At 39.7% G+C, this 21187-nt stretch overlaps 1 protein-coding gene across 1 annotated transcript in view; it reads right to left on the bottom strand.

Annotated features, from left to right (window-relative positions):
* stil (STIL centriolar assembly protein) overlaps positions 1–21187 on the bottom strand; it is a 58387-nt gene that overhangs the window by 32836 nt on the left and 4364 nt on the right. The window contains exons 2-8 of the mRNA XM_072273778.1: positions 9804–9889; positions 9578–9685; positions 8670–8785; positions 5637–5824; positions 4785–5032; positions 1003–1086; positions 560–646 (exon numbers count right to left, since the gene is read on the bottom strand). Coding sequence (XP_072129879.1) covers positions 560–646; positions 1003–1086; positions 4785–5032; positions 5637–5824; positions 8670–8785; positions 9578–9685; positions 9804–9844 — 872 coding nt within the window. The 5' untranslated portion in view covers positions 9845–9889. The remainder of the gene's footprint in view (positions 1–559; positions 647–1002; positions 1087–4784; positions 5033–5636; positions 5825–8669; positions 8786–9577; positions 9686–9803; positions 9890–21187) is intronic.

Raw genomic sequence — 21187 nt, 5'->3', positions numbered from 1 at the left:
CATGCAAGGAAAATATGCACTGTGTGTTTAATATTAAATTCGTTAGATAAACCCTTTTAGAAAGGAAATTGAGTGTATTAGCCACTTATCACTGATATTCCGGTCGTGATTAACACCTCCCCCCAAACAGAATCGCCAAAAACGATTTGTAGGAAAAAATCGTACACGCATGCGCAAGTCACGCGTGCACACTGGTGCCTGCACAAGGCTTCATGGTTATTGTAGTCTTTCTCAGGGTAAACACAACGTATTTGACTGCTACTCTTGTCCGTTGGCAACCCTACCAACCCCCCCCCCCCCCCCGGTCGACCGGTCCGCAAGAATATTGTCAATATGAAACCGGTCCACAGTGCGAGAAAGGTTGGGGACCCCTGTCCTACAGTATATCTTATGGTCTTATAATACAGGCACAGCACTGCAAAGGTTTCCATGAGAAGCACCCCGTGAGAATATTAGTTTAGTTCTTAAATTCAACAGGTAACATTATGGACTTTTTAAAACAGTAGAAGTTGTAAAACTGTACTTCAATTACAGACTGATTTAAGTTGTTGAACCTTACCTCTCTTGAATGGAAGAACTGAAAAGATATCTCAAGCAGCAGGCCCAAACTTGAGGACTATGTACATGAGTAGCACCACTCAACCAGCTAGAATACCAAAGGTGTAAAGAATTAGAACAGCACTTCAGTTATATAAAATAGCACTACTGACAGTCTAATATTAATATATGCAAATCAAAATCCAACATACTTGAAATATTCCAATTCATAATTTTGACTGAAGATTAGTGAAAGCAAATTCTTAGTATCAAAGTATAAAAATACCTCAGAATATCTATTGTAAAGTATTGAGTTTCACCATTCCCGTACCACCACAAAGCACCCATCAGAATTTTGTCATTCAGATAATGAAACATATCCCAATTTCTCATTAAGCGAAATATAGGCCAAGTTTTAAACTCCACTCAAAGATCCCTTAACATGGCTTACCATATTATACTTACATTCCTACAAGAGGCAAAGTGAGCACTTTCGGATCAGATTCAAGTATCAATAGAAGCTTGCGTGTCTGATCCATTGTAAGGTATCTGTAATTTAAACAACATCTTTTCACCAGCTGTTAGCACAAAATATATTTAAAAACTTAAATCACTGTAATTAAATACTCTTGATATTATACAACACCTTGTAACAGATACAAAATACGAGTCGTAACTATCATCCAAACATGTATAAATAATTACAAAAAAGCTAAGAAAATTACAAAATATTGAGAAAGCTTGCTAATAATCAAGTGAAATATATAAGATGTATATTAATGTCAGTAGGTGACTCCTAGTCTCCTGCCATAACTACTTCTGAAAGCAGTTAAGTTACAATGAACAATTAGAATCATAGCAAAAATCCCAACAGTATCTGAATGTTTTAGAGCAATGCAGCAAACACCTATAATAAATTGGATGTTTAAACCCTTTATAACAAGACTGAACTGTGGATTTATATTTTATTTTTAAACCTATTTTGGGGGTGAACAAAATTATTTTATAAAAAAGATAAAATGATGTGATCAAAGGTCATTAATCCCACAGAAACATGTCATAACAATGGCATTTGTATTTAACAATTTATTAGAGTACTAGCCATAACTTCTTCTACCATTGGGGTTAGCTGCATCATATTCAAAATTACAATACATGCAATACAACTACAATAAAAGCAATCACCCTTTTTTAAACAGGCCTTCATTTTGAATGCCGATTTATAAGACACAATTTTTTAAATATTTTCTTGTGAGCCAACTTACAATTTAAACCACAAAAATTTTAAAATATCCAAACACGAGGAATTCTGCAGATGCTGGAAATTCAAGCAACACACATCAAAGTTGCTGGTGAACGCAGCAGGCCAGGCAGCATCTCTAGGAAGAGGTATAGTTGACGTTTCGGGCCAAGACCCTTTGTCAGGACTAACTGAAAGAAGAGTTAGTAAGAGATTTGAAAGTGGGGGGGGAGATCCAAAATGATAGAAGACAGGAGGGGGAGGGATGGAGCCAAGAGCTGGACAGTTGGCAAAAAGGATATGAGAGGATCATGGGACAGGAGGCCCAGGGAAAAAGGGGGAGGGGGGGAAACCCAGAGGATGGACAAGGGATATAGTGAGAGGGACAGAGAGAGAAAGAGAGAGAGAGAAAGAATGTGTGTATATAAATAACGGATGGGGTACGAGGGGGAGGTGGGGCATTAGCGGAAGTTTGAGAAATCAGTGTTCATGCCATTAGGTTGGAGGCTACCCAGATGGAATATAAGGTGTTGTTCCTCCAACCTGAGTGTGGCTTCATCTTTACAGTAGAGGAGGCAGTGGATAGACATATCAGAATGGGAATGGGACATGGAATTAAAATGTGTGGCCACTGATATTTTAAAATCAAATTTTAAAATATGATTATATCTGGTATGACTCATTCCCAACAACTGTGGAAAAAAAAACAATTACTAAAATATTGCCTCCAATGGAAATTCCTTGTTTACTGAGATAATTTTCCAGGCAAGTACTTTGATTTACAATGTGCATTCTTTGCAAGTTGGCATTTTTATGCAAATATAGCAACATCATTATTTGCCACAAAACAGTTCTCATTGCTAATTTCTGGCTGTTTATTTTGAGTCAGCTTCCAAAGCATTTCTAAAGTTAGATCAAAGAGGTAGATGAGATAGCAAGTATAATACTTTTCCTCTAAATAATGAGAATATCATTCTCTGGTAATAGCAGTTAATGCACATAATAGATAGTTTCAAATTCAAGGCTTTCATTCTAATTATCAGTTGCTTACTAACAACACCCATCAAAATAGATTCTGTGTTTCCTTAATATGAAATGACCTGAGGCAAGATTGAAAACTTAAACACTGCAGGCTTATGAAGTTATTAAAGTCTCCAAAAATGTAAACTATATACACATTAAAAAACCATCCTGGGAATATCAGAATCAAGCTTATTATCACTGGCATGCGACATGAAATTTGTTAACATAGCAGCAGCAGTTCAATGCAATACATAATATAGAAAAGAAAAAATAAGTAAACAATACATATATTGAATAGATTTTAAAAAACATGCAAAAAACAGAAATACTGTATATTAAAAATAGTGAGGTAGTGTCCAAGGAGAACACCTCCTTGGAGTGAGGGGAAAGATGCTGTTCCTGAATCGCTGAGTGTGTGCCTTCAGGCTTCTGTACCTCCTACCTGATGGTAACAGTGAGAAAAGTGCATTTCCTGGGTGCTGGAGGTCTTTAATAATGGACGCTGCCTTTCTGAGACACCGCTCCCTAAAGGTGTCCGGGTACTTTGTAGGCTAGTACCCAAGATGGAGCTGACTAGATTTACAACATTCTGCAACTTCTTTCGGTCCTATGCAGTAGTGCCCCCCAATACCAGATAGTGATGCAGCCTGTCAGAATGCTCTCCACGGTAAAACTATATAAGTTTTTGAGTGTATTTGTTGGCATGCCAAATTTCTTCAAGCTCCTAATAAAGTATAGCCGCTGTCTTGCCTTCTTTAAAACTACATCGATATGTTGGAACCAGGTTAGATCCTCAGAGATCTTGACACCCAGAAACTTGAAACTGCTCCCTCTCTCCACTTCTGATCCCTCTATGAGGATTGGTATGTGTTCCTTCGTCTTACCCCTCCTGAAGTCCACAATCAGCTCTTTCTTCTTACTGATGTTGAGTGCCGGGTTGTTGCTGTGGCACCACTCCACTAGTAAAGCTAAAGATAGTAAATTTAACTGCTTCACTAATAGAAGTGAAAGTTTATTTTCCAAAACACAAGTCAATGGAATTTTTTATATTAAATTGATTAACATAATTCCTGGCAAAATGGTTTTAATGCATTCAGTTCTGGTCTGGATGGGCTTTTTCTAGCAGCAATTATTGCAAAGACCATTTCCAACTCCACCGATATTCTCTGTTTACTCTTCATTGGTTATATTTCATTCTTGCAGATGCTAATGCCTTAGATGTGTAGTTTCCATAAACTTTTCTGACTTGCCAATATTTTAGTGCAGGGTACTGAATTAGCACTCCAGTAATGGGAGCTCATAAAAACAAGTTTATGTTTCAGTGCTGAGAGAATAGTGTCTTTTGGACTGTCTCAAAGGCTTTGTGAAATTGTTTACTTGGTTGAGTGAATACAAAATATTTCAACACTGTTGTACAAACAACAGCAAACTAATACCCATTTTTAAAGAATTTTTGAATTATTACAGCACAGGAGACTTATCTTCTTCATGGAGTTTATGCTTGCTGTCAATACAGCAATTCTTTCCCCACTGTTCTAAAAATTCTCTCTCAACTGCCATAGCACTCCTTCTCCCTAACACGATAAAACTGTTCTCTGGGTAATTACCATAGTGCTGTGAATATAATGACCATTTTCTATATTTGAGCTTACAGCTCTAAAAGTACATTGTTAGCTGTAAAACATGATGGGACCCCACAAAAAGCAGAAGTCTTTTTTTCCTTAACCATTTGCATCCTAATATCACAAAGCCTGTTTCTCCCTCAAAACCAGATTAAATATCTTGTTAAATTGCTTGATGATACTATTGCAAAGCACCACCAGATGCTTACCTATATTCATATAATGCCTTCAGCAGCAAATTTCTTTAAACAAAAACAGGCTTTCAGAATCATCATATGTGAACAAATGCAACAAATTTGAATATGGCATCTTAGAATTTCCCATTAGTGCATATATTTTCAATGTTTTCATGCCCAACTCACCCAAATTTGTATGTTCCTTGAATCTGAGCAATATTAAGTGGGCTGGTTAAATTTCTTGCCAAAGCTGTAGGGATTATGGGAATTTTATTGATTGGAATAGCTTCAAAGACTATTGCTATTGTAACAGCTGCCCAGCGAAGTTCCAGGGTTAGGTTATCCAATTGGTCCATGCATGTAATATGTCCTCTCATTGTAAGAAGTCTAGAAGAGTCGATTGTTTCCTTGCCACTACAGTAGTAGTGTAGTGCCTGGTAAATTAGAATAGACAAAATTACTAATGTCCGTATAGACTTCAACATTATCATTCTAACCCAAAAAGATGAGTTCAAATCCATAAAGCTATGTCAAAGCACCATGCATTCAGAGTAAGCTACATTGACTCCAGTAGTACATTATAAAATATAAAAAATAAGTTTGCAAAGGGATCTAGAAAGAAATCAATCATTTGATGTAATTAATATTTACTATACTTTGACACAATTATCAAAGCCTGGAAATGAAAACAAGAGATCACATCATAAAAACTGAATGTAATATACAAAACTGAAAATCATATGAATGAACCACTGTTCCACCAGGAAAGTGTGTTTAAGTTGCTGAAAGATCAAAGGCAAGATATAAAATGATAGGTTACATCTCAAAGAGAAAATTCACAGTAGAATACAACAAAAAAAGCAGAACAACCCAAATAGTTTTCTCTCATATAGGAAACCAGAGTTTGTAGCCAATGCCAGATTAACAAAAGTAGAAAAAGAGGGATGTGAAAAAAGAAAATCTTTTGAGTCATTTCAGAAAATGCCTACATAAGTATTCTTAAAATTCAATATTGTTCTGTCATTCATATGTAATTACCTTAAATGCAGCATGGAAATCCTCAGATGTATAGACATTGATGTCTCTAGAAGCAGGTCCTTGAGTATCAACTGTACATGGAATCAGGAAATCACCAGGAAGAAGTGCTGTGGGAACCTTGTCAGAATGCCCAGCAACTTCTCGTCCAGGATCAATGCGATCTATAGTCAGTGTAACACCTTCCTCATCTGCATTGAGACAAATTACACTCACTTAACCAAGTAAATAATTTCACAAAGCCTTATTTAAATAAAAGTTTCTCAAAAGGCCAGTTCAGAAAATGTCATTTTGTGAATGAAATTTAGTAATTTTGATTAATTAGAGGTTGATACTGCTGGTTGCTTAAATTCCACTGATCAACAACGTGACAACATATACACAAGAAATAGAATGCAAATGAAATGAAACATTGAACAAAAAGAAATTCAAATTCGATGGATATTTTAAGACATTGAAAGGCATAAGATATCAAAGCAAAGCATTTCAATGGCATGAAAATTACATTCAGCTGAGCTGCAGTGATGAACATCGACTTGCAACAATGCAGCAGGAGGAAAAAGTAATAGAACTACAGAGAAGAGATGGAGATCAAGTACAAGTTCAGTTTATTATCATTTAACTGTACTCATTGATATTGCCAAATGAAACAGCATTCTTCCAGACCAAGATGCACAAAATAGTACATATAACTCACACACAAAGTAACATTACCAAACTAAATTAACAAATAATAAGGTGCATATATGATACAAGTGAAAAAGTAAACACATAACTGGTGTTCCATACATGATTAAACCTGAGCAGTAGCAGGGAGTTCAGCAGCCTGGGGGAGGAAGCTGTTTCCCATCCTAACAGTTCTAGTCCTAATGCTACGGTACCTCCTGCCTGATGATAGGGGTTCAAAGAGATTGTCGGATGGATGGGAGTGATCACTGACAATGCTAGAGGCACTGTGTACACAGAACTCCTGATAAGTATCTCTACCGGATTGAGGGGCGAGAGAAACAGAGTCCTTGATGATCCTCCCAGCAGTCCTTGCCAAATGTTGCAGGGACTTGTGGTCAGATGCCTTGCAATTCCCATACTAAATGGTGATACAGCTGGTCAGGATACTCTTGATGGTGCTCTTGTAAAAATTGGAGGTGGTTGACGCAGGTTACTGTCACCCTCTTGGGCACCAGGATGATGGTGGCCACCTTGAAGCTTCAGGGGACAGTAGACCATTCCAGAGATATTGAAGATGTCTGTTAGACTCTCTGCATGGTGCCTCAGCATCAGACCAGGTACGTTACCAGGCCCCACTGCTTTAAGTGACTCTGGCTAGGGTCTTTCTCAGATCAGCTGTGGCCAGACAGAGTACTTGCTCCTCAGGGGAGGAGGGGGGAAAAAAAAAATCAAATTGCCAATGCATTGTCCTATGCATCAAACCAAGCGTAAAAAACGTTCAGCCCATCAAGAGGCGTCACTGTCTTTGATGTGCAGCATGAACTTGTAGTCTGTTATTATTTGAATGTATTGCCACATGTGCCTCGTGTTTCTGGTGTCACAGAAACATTCTCTGTGAACAATGCCATTTACCTTCTTGGTGGCATGAGAAAACTCAGCTCTTGCTAACCTGAGGACTGTCTTATTACCTAGCAAGTTACACCTTTAAATATTATGCCAAGAAATGTGAAGACAAATGAAGGACTATTATAGCAATATGAGATGGCTCCAGAAGCATTAAGGAATGAAGTTGTATGGTGCTGAGCTCCAAGCTTCATTGATCAACACAAAGCAACTGAGCTCCTCAAGGAAGACGGCAATTGGGCACAGGCACACAGAATGATCCTGGGATAAATTACATGCAAATGATGCCACCTTGAAATGGAAAAATATGATAACTGTTGGGATGTATGGGTACATAATTGTGGGAGAGATCTAGAAGAAATGGAAAGGAGCAGTCACTGGAGTGTCAGAGGAAGAGTCTAGCACATAAGGAAGGGAAGGAGTCTGAACAATGCAATCCAAATTCTTTCATCTTGAAAAATCAAGATCCACACCAATGCAATTTAGGTTGGGTCATTGTCATTTCAAATCAATCGAAACATTTCACTAGGATCTACTTAAAAATATTGGTTTGCTTTTAGAGTTTTAGCTTCTTTTCCATTAAACAATTTTTTTTAATTAAAAACTCAAAATAATGGAGGTCTAGAAGTATGAGACTTTTTTAAAAAACTGATTGTAGAGTCATTGAAAAGAAAAGCATATATTGTTCAAACTCTTCAGATAAAAACCACATTAGAATAGCTTCTTCCTGACAACAGCATTATCTGACCAACTACAATGTGACAAATTTTGCAGACAGGAACTTACATACTGATAAATGATTGCCAGATTTTAAATTTTGAATATTTTAATCATTAACGTGATTAGGTGGAGAGCAGAGACTTACAAAAGGTAAATAGTGTTTCAGAAATGAATGAAACTTTTTTTTTGAGGTTTTAACCAATAGAACAGTTAAGGGAAAATTATTCTATTGGTTGCAAATGCAGTTTACATATTTGGAATTTCAGATGATCTTCGATAAGGTGACACACAAGAGGTTACAAAACAAAATTAGAACATGTGGGATTCAGGGCAACGCACAGATGTAAACTGAGGCCATTTATTCCTGCCATTTTCAGAAGAGAACCTGTAGTTTTGGAGGTTATGACTAACAAATGGATTGGTTCTGGAGCCTCAGCTATCCAAAATTTCTTTCAGGAATTTGGATGAGGAGACCAAGTGCAATAGCCAAGTTTACTGAAGATACTAAGGTGAACTGCAGGGTGGGCTGTGAAAAGGATTTTGATAGACTACACTGCCAGCGTCAAGTGCTGTTTATATTCCAATCAATATATTTTTGACCACCAATGGATTTAAATATTTATGAGATTGGTACAGAAAATGTAAAACTTCTGTACACATTGCCTAGAAGTAGATATAGACTCCAAAAATTACAATAAAAATAACTATAATTTTCCTTTCAGAAATTGGTTTTAATGAACTTACCATCATCGACTACTACAGAGCCAAGCAGGAAACAAGAGAAAACTTTGCTTTCACTCTGTTTGGCATGGCGATGGACCAGACGCAAGGTCTTCTCCAACACACGCAGCTTCGGGTTTCTGTGGAATGGGATGTATTTACTAAACATAGAACTACAATAGTAAAGGCTCCTAACCTTTTCACAAATACATCAGTTCTTAAAAAAAATTATGACAGCAATATTTAATTTTCTAAAGTAAACCACTGCAGACTCTAAAAGGAAGTAAATACAAAATACTATAAAAACTAAAACTACTTTATTTGCCAATGAAGGGTCTCCGGCCACAACACCAACTGCTTATTCTCCTCCATAGATGCTGCCTGAATTGCTGAACTCCTCCTGCATTGCATGTGCATTTTTCAGTTTACTGCTTTAATCCTTGGATCAAAAAAAACTGCCAAGAGTTATGGACTCACCCAGCTCCACTGCAGGCAAAACTCTCCCCACCACTGAAGACATCTTTACGAGACAGTGCCTCAAAAAGACAACTTCCATCATTAAGGACCCTCAAAATTCGAGCTGAAATGCCTCTCATTACTATCATCAGGGAAGATGGAAAGCAGCCTGACTCAACATTTTAAGAGCAGCATCTCCACCACCCCCCGCCATCATTTCTGAACATTCCCTGTACACTACCCTTGTTATTCTTTAGATGGCACCATTTCTGTAATGTATACATTTGTCCTTGCACTATACTGCTGCTACAAAACAAATTTCACATCATATATCAGTGATAATAAACCTTAGTGTGAAACCAATGAAAAAATTAATTCAAACAGTACAATGCCACACAACATCAGCTTGCAACTTGTAAGAAAATAATTGCGAAAATTAAGCCATATACAGGGAAAATAGAATCTGTCATTCCTACCTGTAGTATGCAAGTTGAAGGCTAACTGCATCACCAAGAGGTGTTGGATCCCATAAAGCTATTTTTGCCTTAGGAAAGGTGAAAGGCATTATTCCATGTTCCAAAGACCTGCAAAGAACATGAATGCACCTTTGAGGAAATATACATCACAAAAGAAAATATACATCACAAAAGAAAACATTTTCAGAACACCAGTTGCGGCTCAATATAGATTTGAATTACTTACTTTTGGCTCCGCTGGCTTTCAGCTTTATATGAAAATTCCATTAGATGAGACGGGATGTTTGCCAAACTTATTTTCAATGTTTTATTCTGAAAAAAAGAACAACTTCAAGAATTACAAAATGCTCTCAAATATTTTTGGTTTAAACAGTTGATAAAGTGACATTTTTACTGATACCAACTTTTCAAAACCAAGAAACATCTACTAAGGTAACAGATGAAAGATGAACACATAAAATATCATAATAATTTTTCTTTACATATTGGTTGGTTTCATTAATGAAGGTATCACTACTTGCTAAGGTCTACTCCAATCCATCTACTCTTCTCCATATCCTTTCAAAATTATACATTGTTGAAGATTATATACATATTTGTGACTCAGAAAATGTCATGATGTTAAACCACAGTCTTGTGTTCCAAAACCAGTAAATGTTGCAATCAACAGATCAGCCAACATTGTTGGAAAGAGAAACAGACTTAATGTTTCAGTTAACTGTTTCTCCTTTCAGATACTACCTTACCTGCTGACTGTTACCAAATCTGATTTTCACATTGTTTTCTGTTGACCTGTATGAAAAATATCTGGACAAACTAGTTTCATTCCTTATTGTAAGTCCTTAAAAGTCTGTTGTATTCCTTAAAAGTCTATACCCTTTGTTACCAACAAGTTAACATTTTTATTCCCCACGCAAGATGGTGCCGCGCTAGTGGCAGCTTGTTGCGATAGCTCCTGTGCTTGCCGTTTTCATAGTATTTCAAGTTATTTTATGTTTTCTTGTGTGTCATTCTGGATTATTGTGTGCCAGGACCATTTGTGATGGTTACCTTGTGCTTGAAGTAAAGGTTGTGTTTATTCCAGATTCCAGCTGATTGAGTGATGCAAACCAACACTGCTGCTGGAGTATGACCCGAAATCCCGTGGAAACTTGGGGAGGTGACACAGAGGCTGCAGACCCAGAGCGGAAGTTGAGGCTGGGAGGAGGAAACATAGACCTTCCATTCCCTACGATTGACATGTGATGCGTGGGGTCCTTGAGAAGTAAAATGGATGAGCTTGGTGCACTGATTGAGACCCAGAAGCAATACCGGGAGTGCAGTGTTTTTGTGCTTAACTAGTGTGACGAGAATACACATAGATTAAGATGTTAGCTGTCCTGTGCTGGCACCAGTGGGATCTGCGAGCAGTTGGTCTGCCTGTCTTCAGGAGAAAGAGAGATAAGGAAAACAATGGAGCAGCATTTGGAGATTTTAATGAAGGGACGGAAGGAGAGCTGTCAAGATCGGCTACCCTTTGAACACTGAACTGTTTGAAGTGATGGACAGGCGATACCCCAGCAGGGCGATAAAAAGGGACAGGTTCGCTAAGGCAACACACACACGACACCATGAGGTAACGAGACCCTGGAAGCGGTGCACCTCCCACACGTCGGTGGGAGTTTTGGAGGGCTGGTCGCGGGACCAAGCCATAGACGCACAGGGTGGAAAGGTACGATTGGCGGGAACCTGGTGTGTGTCCGTCCTTGCCTGGGTGCCAGGTTCACCGCAGAGAAACGATCGTATCTGGAAACAGAGGGGTCACAGTCGGTGACCTCAGAAGACATCACAAAGGGCTCGCCTGAAAGCTGACTGCGAAGAATATCGAAGGTCTGTGTGGAACCGGTTTGAATATTCATTCGTTTTTGCTCTGTCTCTCCTTCCCCCCACTGTCCATCGCCACGGCAGTGATTACTGTGAACTGAACTGAACTCCGTTGAACTGAACTTTGCGTCACTTTGAAACTGGTCATTTACCCCTAGACGACGATAGAGCTTGATTGATCCTGTTATCCTAATTCTGTGTACATGTGTGTTTATCATTGCTGAACTGTTGCATTTATTATCCTTTTGATTAGAGTACTGTGTTGCTTGTTTCTTTAATAAAACTTTCTTAGTTCTAGTAATCCAGACTCCAACTAAGTGATCCATTTCTGCTGGTTTGGCAACCCAGTTACGGGGTACGTAACGCTAGGAGCTGGCTACATACGCAGTTCCTGGACTGTGGTGCTACCATACCCAGCTTCAATACCGCCTGAGCAGACAAAGCCGTACAGTATTATTATTAGTTAAATCTGCACATTGCCAAGTATGTTTTTAAATGTTGCTGCTGTAATGAGGGAATTTTAGTAAACACAAAACACACAAACAAAAAACAAAAGCAATAGATTAGGAATTCGAATGCATCAAAAACAAAAAAATTTGTTAAGATATAATATTGGACGATTTTGTATTAACATATTAATGTTGCAAATAAGACCAACTAATTACTGATCTGAGTTCGCATGTAAAGCTATGACAGTTGCTAAATCAGAGACAAGAGTAAACATCAGCTGAGCGTGAACAAAACACCCCTAATGGACGCCAGGGGGAGTGAACTGGAGCGAAGGGACTCAGGATAGGATGGATGATAAAAAAGCAAAGAGAACATGCATGCAGACAGACAGTCAGGAGGGCTGCAGAGCACAGGACAGAACTGCAACCAGTAAGATGAGTATTAGTGCATTGGGGATGCAGAATCAAAAAGGGTAGCAAATGCTGCCCTCAAAGTGTTATATCTCAATGCACAGAGTATAAGAAATAAGGTGGATGACCTTGTTGCACTATTACAGATTTTGTGGCCATCACTAAATCATGACTAAAGGATGGTTGTAGTTGGGAGCTGAATGTTAAGGTTAGACATTGTATTGGAGGGATTGGAAGGTAGGCAGATGAGGTGGCATGGCTCTGCTGGTGCGAACAAAAAATGGCATCAAATCAGCAGAAAGATGTGGCATAGGATCAGAAGATTTTGAATCCTTGTGGGTTGAGTTAAGAAACTGCAAGGGTAAAAGGACCCTGACGGCAGTTACAAAAGGAAATGGAAAGTCGTATCGGCAATGTTATGATAGTCATGGGAGATTTCGACATGCAGGTCAATTGGGAAAGTCAGGTTGGCAATGGATCTCAAGAGACTGAGTTTCTTGAACGCCTACGAGATGGCTTTTTAGGGCAGTTTGTTGTTGAGCCTGCTAGGCGATTAGCTATACTTGATTGGGTGTTATGTAATGAACCAGAGGTGATTAGGGAGCTTAAGGTAGAAGAACCCTTAGGAGATACTGATCATAGTATGATTAAGTTTCTTTTAATTTGAGAGAGAAAGTAACATCTGACATAGCAGCATCTCAGTGGAGTAAAGGAAATTACAGTGGTACGAGAGGAGTTGGCCAAAGTCAATTAGAAAGAGATGCTAGCAGGGATGATGGTAGAACAGCAAAGACTTGAGTTTCTGGGGAAAGTGAGGAAGGTGCAGGATAGGTGTATTCAAAAGAGAAAAATACTCAAATGGCAAAAATTGTACAACCATGGCTGACAAGGAAAGTCAAACCTAATGTGAAAGGAAAAGGGAGGGCATACAACAATGCAAAAATTAGAGGTAAGACAGAGGATTGGGAAACTTTAAAAAACCTACAGAGAGCAACTAAAAATCATTAGGAGGGAAAAAATGAAATATGAAAGCAAGCTAGCAAAGAATATCAAAGAGAATAGTAAAAGCTTTTTCAAGTATGTAAAAAATAAAAAGAGAGATGAGAGTAGATATAGGACTGCTAGAAAATGAGGCCAGAGAAATAATAACAGGGGTCAAGGAGATGGCAGATGAACTATGAGTATTTTGCATCAGTCTTCACGGTGGAAGACACTAGCAGTGCGTTAAATGTTGACGGGTGTGAAGGAAGAGAAGTACAGTTACTGTTACAAGGGAGAAGGTGCTCAAAAAGCTGAAAGACCTAAGGGTACACAAGTCATCCAGACCAGATGAACTGCACCCTAGGGTTCTGAAAGAGGTAGTGGCAGAAATTGTGGAAGCATTAATAATGATCTTTCAAAAATCATTGGACTCTGGCATGGTGCAAGATGAATGGAAAATTGCAAATGTCACTCCACTCTAAAAGAGGAAGGCAGTAGAAAGGAAATTATAGACTAATTAGCCTGACCTCAATGGTTGGGAAGATGTTGGAGTCATTTGTTAAGGATGAGGCTTTGGAGTACTCGGTGACACAGGACAAAGTCAGCACAGTTTCCTTCAAGGAAAATCTTGCCTGATGAGCCTGTTGGAATTCTTTGAGAAGTTTACAAGTAGGATAGATAAAGGATGTAGTGGATATTTGGACTTTCAGAAGGCTTTCAACAAGGTGCCACACATGAGGCTGCTTACTAAGTTAAGAGCCTATGGTATTACAGGAAAGTTACTGGCATGGTTAGAGCATTGGCTGACTGGTGGGAGGCAGCAAGAGCGAATAAACAGATCCTTTTCTGGTTGGCTGCCAGCGTCTCGTGGTGTGCGGCAGGGCTCAGTATTGGAAACGCTTCTTTTTAATGATGTACATAAATGATTTAGATAATGTAATAGATGGCTTTGTTGCCAAGTTTGCAGATGATACAAAGATTGGTGGAGGGGGCAGGTAGTGTTGAGGAAACAGGTAGGCTGCAGAAGGACTTAGATTGGGAGAATAGTCAAGAGAGTGGTAAATGAAATATGGTGTTAGAGAATGCATGGTCATGCACTTTGGTAGAAGAAATAGACATGCAGACTATTTTCTAAATGTGGAGAAAATCCAAAACTCTGAGAAGTAAAGGGACTTAGGAGTCCTTGTACAGAACACCCCAAAGGTTAACTTGCAGGTAGAGTTGGTGGTGAGGAAGGCAAATGCAATGTTTGCCTTCATTTCAAGAGATGTGGAGTACAACAGCAGGGATGTGACACTGAGGCTTTATAAGGCACTGGTGAGGCCTCACCTTCAGTATTGTGGACAGCTTTGGGCTCTTCATCTGAGAAAAGATGTGCTGGGAAAGGAGAGGATTCAGAGAAGGTTCACAAGGATGATTCTGGAAATGAAAGGGTTATAAGACCATAAGATATAGGAACAGAAGTAGGCTATTCGGCCCATCGAGTCAGCTCCACCATTCAATCATGGACTGATCCAATTCTTCCAGTCATCCCCACTCCCCTGCTTTTACCCCATACCCTTGATGCCCTGGCTAATCAAGAACCTATCTCTGCCTTAAATACACACAATGACTTGGCCTCCACTGCTGCTCATGCAAAAAAATTCTACAGATTTACCACCCTCTGACTAAAGTAATTTCTCTGCATCTCAGTTCTAAAAGAACGTCCTTCAGTCATGAAGTTATGCCCTCTTGTCCTAGAAACTCCTACCATGGGAAATAACGTTGCCATATCTAACCTGTTCAGGCCTTTTAACATTCTGAATGTTTCTACTAGATCCCCCCTCATTCTCTTGAACTCCAGGGAATACAGCCCAAGAACTGCCAGACGTTCCTCATACAGTAACCCTTTCATTCCTGGAATCATTCTCGTGAATCTTCTCTGAACTCTCTCCAATGTTAGTATATCCTTTCTAAAATAAGGAGCCCAAAACTGCACACAATACTCCAAGTGTGGTCTCACAAGTGCCTTATAGAGCCTCAACATCATATCCCTGCTCTTATATTCTATACCTCTAGAAATGAATGCCAACATTGCATTCAACTTCTTCACAACCGACTCAACCTGGAGGTTAACCTTCAGGGTATCTTGCACAAGGACTCCCAAGTCCTTTTGCATCTCTGCATTTTGAATTCTCTCCCCATCTAAATAATAGTCTGCCTGTTTATTTCTTCCACCAAAGTGCATGACCATACACTTTCCAACATTGTATTTCATTTGCCACTTCTTTGCCCATTCCCCTAAACTATCTAGGTCTCTCTGCAGGCTCTCTTCATATGAGGAACATTTAATAGCTCTGGGTCTGTACTCGCTGGAATTTAGAAGGATGGAGTGGTGCGGGGGGGGGGGGGGAGATCTCATTGAAACCTTTCAAATGTTGAAAGGCCTAGACAGAGTAGATGTGGAAAAGATGTTTCCCATGGTAGGGGAGTCTAAGACAAGATGGCACATCCTCAGGATAGAAGGGCGTCCATTTCAAACAGAGATGTGAAGAAGTTTCTTTGGCCAGAGGGTGATGAATTTGTGGAATTTATTACCACAGGCAGCTACAGAGGCCACATCATTGGGTGTTTTTAAACGCAGAGCTTGATAGGTTCTTGATTGAACACTGAATCAAAGGTTATGGGGAGAAGGCTGGGGAGTAGGGCTGAGGAGGGAGAAAAAGATCCAATATGATTGAATGGCAGAATAGACTCAATGGGTCAAATAGCCTAATTCTACTCCTATGTCTTACTGTCTTATGTAATATTTGTTAGAGTGAAGACAGTGTGGCACGGGAATACCATTCTGTAATAACATAGCTAATTCCAGCGGTGCAATTATGAAATTATGAAGACATCAGTAGGTCATTTGACAAGTTTCAGTATGACGGGTTGGTCCAAAAGGTTACAGCACATGGAATCCAAGGCATTCCGGTTTCTAGAAGAATAGGTCATTCTGTGTGAACATTACTTCCTGTATGTAAGCTGCTTTTGTCCATCATTTCCTATACAGGTTAATTTGGATTTTATTTTGAAGCACATGTGGAAAGACATCCACTCTTTATTTGCCCTTTTCACAAGTAAGGTATCATTAAAAATCCTGAAGGAAGCTGTCGCCTCGGGTAACTTCTGAGATGTTTAACTTGCTGCATAGCTTTGTATTTACTGCAAAGGCAGTAGAGAGAAACGATAACTCAGTTTCAAAAGGCATTGCCCACGGACTGGAGACATGTCTAAATGCTGTACACAACAATGTCAACTTCCAACTCGAGCAACGTCGATCGCTGAGACGCGGAAGTCAGGTCAGAATTTGCGAAACTCAAAGGAGTCCACAATTAGCATAGCTGCAGCACGAGCCTGTGGCAGAGCCGAAGTGGCAAGAATGAGCATGGGTTAATCTAAACGCAAAGGTGAGATGCAAATTGAGAAAGCTCACACAGACATGGAGAAAGCACATGCACATCTCAGCAAAGGCAAAGGTGTATGAAGCAGCAGATGACAGCGGTGAATCTGCAATTAGGTTCAGTCATGCTTTACCATCACAACAGCCAAAACAGCTTACAAAAGAACATGTCCAAATACATCTGAGCCATGAAAAAAGACAGCTCTCCAGCACTACAAGGAATGGTTGTCCATACAATCAACATGCCTTTCACACAGTCCAGATGTTGACAGTCAAGGCCTACAGCAGCAAGGAGCCACAACACCCCTTCTGCAGTTTCATTGCAGCAAAGACTTCAATCAAGAGTTGCTACTTCCCTCCAACCCAGGACACACAATTGCCAACCAGTCTCCACAATGCCCTCATTCAAGAGCTGCAAGTGCATTAGATTTGGCTTGGTATTTAGCTAATCAAGGCCAGGTCACATCAGAACTTAAGTGTTTGACAACCAGCCTGCCAGTTATCTGTCCCAGAAGTCAAGTTTTTGTAATGTATTAGAAGAACTAAATCTCAATCCTAGTGAAGAGCCCAACATTCTCTGTGTGTGACTTGTCGGGGAGTCGCTACAACATTGAATTGACTTTATTACTTACATCCTTCATCTACACTAGTAAAACTCTTTACATTACGCCTCCATCTAAATGTGCAATGTGAAATTTATTGTAATTTATAATAAAGTGTGTACAACAATATAACATAGAAATACAATTATGTCAGCATGAGTTAATCAATCCAATGGCCTGGTGGAAGAAGCTGTCCCACAGCCTGTTGGTCCTGGCTTTTATGCTGCTGTACCACTTCCCGGATGGTAGCACCTGGAGTAGTTTGTGGTTGGGGTAACTCAGGTCCCCAATGATTCTTCAGGCCCTTTTTACACACCTGTCTCTGTAAATGTCCTGAATAGTGGGAAGTTCACATCTATAGATGCGCTGGGCTGTCCGCACCACTCTCTGCAGGGTCCTGTGATTGAGGGAAGTACAGTTCCCATACCAGGCAGTGATGTAGCCAGTCAGGATGTTCTCAATTATGCACCTGTAGAAAGTTCCTAGGATTTGGGGGCCCGTACCAAACTCCTTCAACTGTCTGAGGTGAAGGAAGTGCTGTTGTGCCTTTTTCACCCCACAGCTGGTATGTACAGACCACATGAGATCCTCGGTGATGTTTATGCCAAGGAACCTAAAGCTGTTCACCCTCTCAACATCAGATCCATTGATGTCAATAGGGGTTAGACTGTTTCCATTCCTCCTGTAGTCCACAACCAGCTCCTTTGTTTTTTGTGACATTGATGGAGAGGTTGTTTTCTTGACAGGGTGATGACTTCTTCCCTGTAGGCAGCCTCATTATTATTTGAGATTAGGCCAATCAGTGTAGTATCTTCAGCAAATTTAATTAGCAGATTGGAGCTGTGAGTAGCGACACAGTCATGGGTATACAGAGAGTACAGGAGGGGGCTTAGGACACAGCCCTGTGGGGCACCCGTGTTGAGGGGCAGAGGGGCAGAGATGAGGGAGCCCACTCTTACCACCTGCCAGCGATCTGACAGGAAGTCCAGGATTCAGCTACACAAGGCAGGGTGAAGGCTGAGGTCTCTGAGCTTCTTGCTGAGCCTGGAGGGAATTACGGTGTTGAACCTGAACGTGTAAGCAGGGTTAGAGCTGTGTACATTAATAACCCAATTAAGGATTTACAAATGCTGTGGCAGAGGCTGGATAAATGCCATGATTCTCCAGAGGCAATTGAAGAATCCCCCTTCAGTAAACTCAATAGTTTTCAAAAGCCCACACACCAAGAACTGCAGAAGCTACTGGCAAAACTGTTGTCAGAACTGCAAGCAGTGAAAAAAACTAGGACTGAGGTTCTTGGATACAAGAGGAGTAAAGCCTGTAGTGGAGAAATTACCAGCCAATATCTAAGAACACTGGATAACTGAAGGGTTCAAGTATAAAACAAAGCATCATATCCCCGTCTGGCATTTTATTTCTTTGTGGAATTTGTCTACACCACCAAGATGTAAAATAACCCTAGTTTTATGCTGTCAACTTCTGGCAACTCGTCATTCAAAGAGAGGTCTCTAGCAAAAACATGGAAAACCAAAACTCCGGTCACAGTCAACAAAACTAAAGTATAAGACTCCAACAAGAACACCAATAGACAATGTCCTGTCCATAAGAAAACTCACCCTTAAAGAAATGCAGAAGATTCAGAAAAAATAAACACTTGCAGACTGGAGATGCTTTCTAAAGGAGCACTCAATGGGTTTCAAACATTGTGCTTCAATAGAGCTCCAAGCAAAAGACTGTAAAGCTATCATACACTGCAATGAGTGCAATAGTGACCAACACATATCAGCACTTCATTCTGAGCCAGCAGCTTAGGCTATGACGGGTTCCAACACACCCACAGCAGTGGACGGCGGGGAGCCAGCTGAGCATCCATCAGATGTGGTTACTTCATCATACACAGAGGTGTGTGAGAACAGCTTCCAAAGCAAATCCTGCTCTAAAATACAAAACATATACTCAAAAGCCAAAAAAAAAAGGCGGGGGGTGTGAAAGAGTTAGTCTGGTTATCTTGCCAACACCTGGAGGAAAAGGGCTTGTTTTGCCGTTGTTTTGTTGCTTGTTGTGTTCTGTATTGCTCTTCAGAACATTGTGGGCATGCCATGTTGGTGCCAGAGCGTGTGGTGACATTTGCAAGCTGCCCCCAACACATCCTTGGGTGTGCTGGTTGTTAACATAAATAATGCCTTTCACTGTATATTTCCATGTACGTACATATAATAAAGGAATCCAAAAAGGTATAAAAAGTTATTTTCTTTAAATGGTGCTATTTTAAGGGTGAGAATTGCAAGAATGACATAGGGATGGTTATTCATAAACCGACAAGTAAAGACAGTCTGGCTGTCAGGGAAATATGTTACTGGTCTTCAGTATATTGCTCAGCGACAAATCAACATACCAACAGCATGGATAGTGATTCATTTTTGGGTCACATTTTAAACATTCAACAAACAAAATAAAGTTTGAGACATATACTGTATGTAGGAACCTATATTGAAAGATACAGAATTCAAAAAGTGTATTCTTAAGGACTTCGCTAACCACATGCAAACTCTCCTTTCCCCACAGTCTGACTGTACTGAAGTAATTATGCACAAGCTATTAAGGACTTAATTGACACTTCATTGAAAAAGGTTAACATTTTTAAATTGTCCAGATTTGGAATTGTAATGATAGCAAAGCTGTGAACATTCACTGTCATTATACTATGAAGCTGACAGTAATTTCCTGGAGTATGCAAATACAGAAATTGAGAAATCATCATCGGCATTATCCTGAGTGTTCTCCAGAAGATTTGGCAGAGAAAAATCTTTTTAAAGGCATGTATTAACTTTTCTGCATTATATTGGCACCAAAATATTATAGAACAAGAAGTAACAACAATCAACTGAAAATATTTGTTAGATATGTCCATCTTAAACCAGTTCTTTTGAATATACCAATTATTTTGCTCTCTAAGTTGATTAAGGGATCAGTTACAGACAGCTTTCTTACAATGATTTATTTTATGTAAGAATTGTGCAATGTAATTAGATGCTGAACCTGTCTAAAGGCATTTTCTGGACACCACAGAGATCTATATTATGATGATACCAGAATAAAATCAATCTGGATAAGGCAATGGCATACCAGTGCTAATCTCTTGCATGCAGTATTCCTCAGAATCAGGTTTAATATCATTGGCATACTTCATGGGTGGTGGGGTGGAGATACATCTCTACTAAAGGTTGCAAGTCACTCTCGGTCAACATGTAGAATGGTCGTATGAGCCCCTGGTGCATAACGCAAGTCCTGGTTATGTAACCACTGTTGCCAGGCAGACAATCTCTGAAGAGAATTGATAATGGCTGGGGACACCCACCTTGTAAAGACACTGCCCAGGTGATGACAAAGGCAAACCACTTGTGCTGAAAGATTTGCTAGGAATGTCATACAACACAGCACATAATGATGATAATGAGTTGTGAAATTTGTTGTTTTGCAGCAGTAGTATATTGTAATACACAATAACTATAAATTATATTATATAAAAATAAATTGAATAAGGAGTGCAAAAAGAGTGAAAAAAGAAGAAATAGTGAGGTAGGGTGCTTGGGTTCATTGTCCATTCAGAAATGTGATGGTAGAGGGGAAGAAGCTGTTCCTACAACATTGAGTGTGCCTTCAGGTTTCTGTACCTTCTCCTTGATGGTAGCAATGAGAAGAGGGTGTCAGCTCAAAACATCATCTGTACCTTCTTTTCCCATAGATGCTGCCTGGCCTGCTGAGTTCTTCCAGCATTTTGTGTGTGTTGCTCAGCTTTCCAGCATCTGCAGATTTTCTCTTGTTTGGAAAGAGCGAGCAGTTTCAAGTTCCTCGGTGTCAACACCTCTGAAGTTCTCTT

The sequence above is a fragment of the Mobula birostris genome, chromosome 12 (assembly GCF_030028105.1).
Source record: "Mobula birostris isolate sMobBir1 chromosome 12, sMobBir1.hap1, whole genome shotgun sequence".
NCBI classification, from domain to species: Eukaryota; Metazoa; Chordata; class Chondrichthyes; order Myliobatiformes; family Myliobatidae; genus Mobula; species Mobula birostris.
The sequence above is the reverse complement of the archived record's forward strand: the minus strand, read 5'-3'. Positions and strand labels throughout refer to the sequence as shown.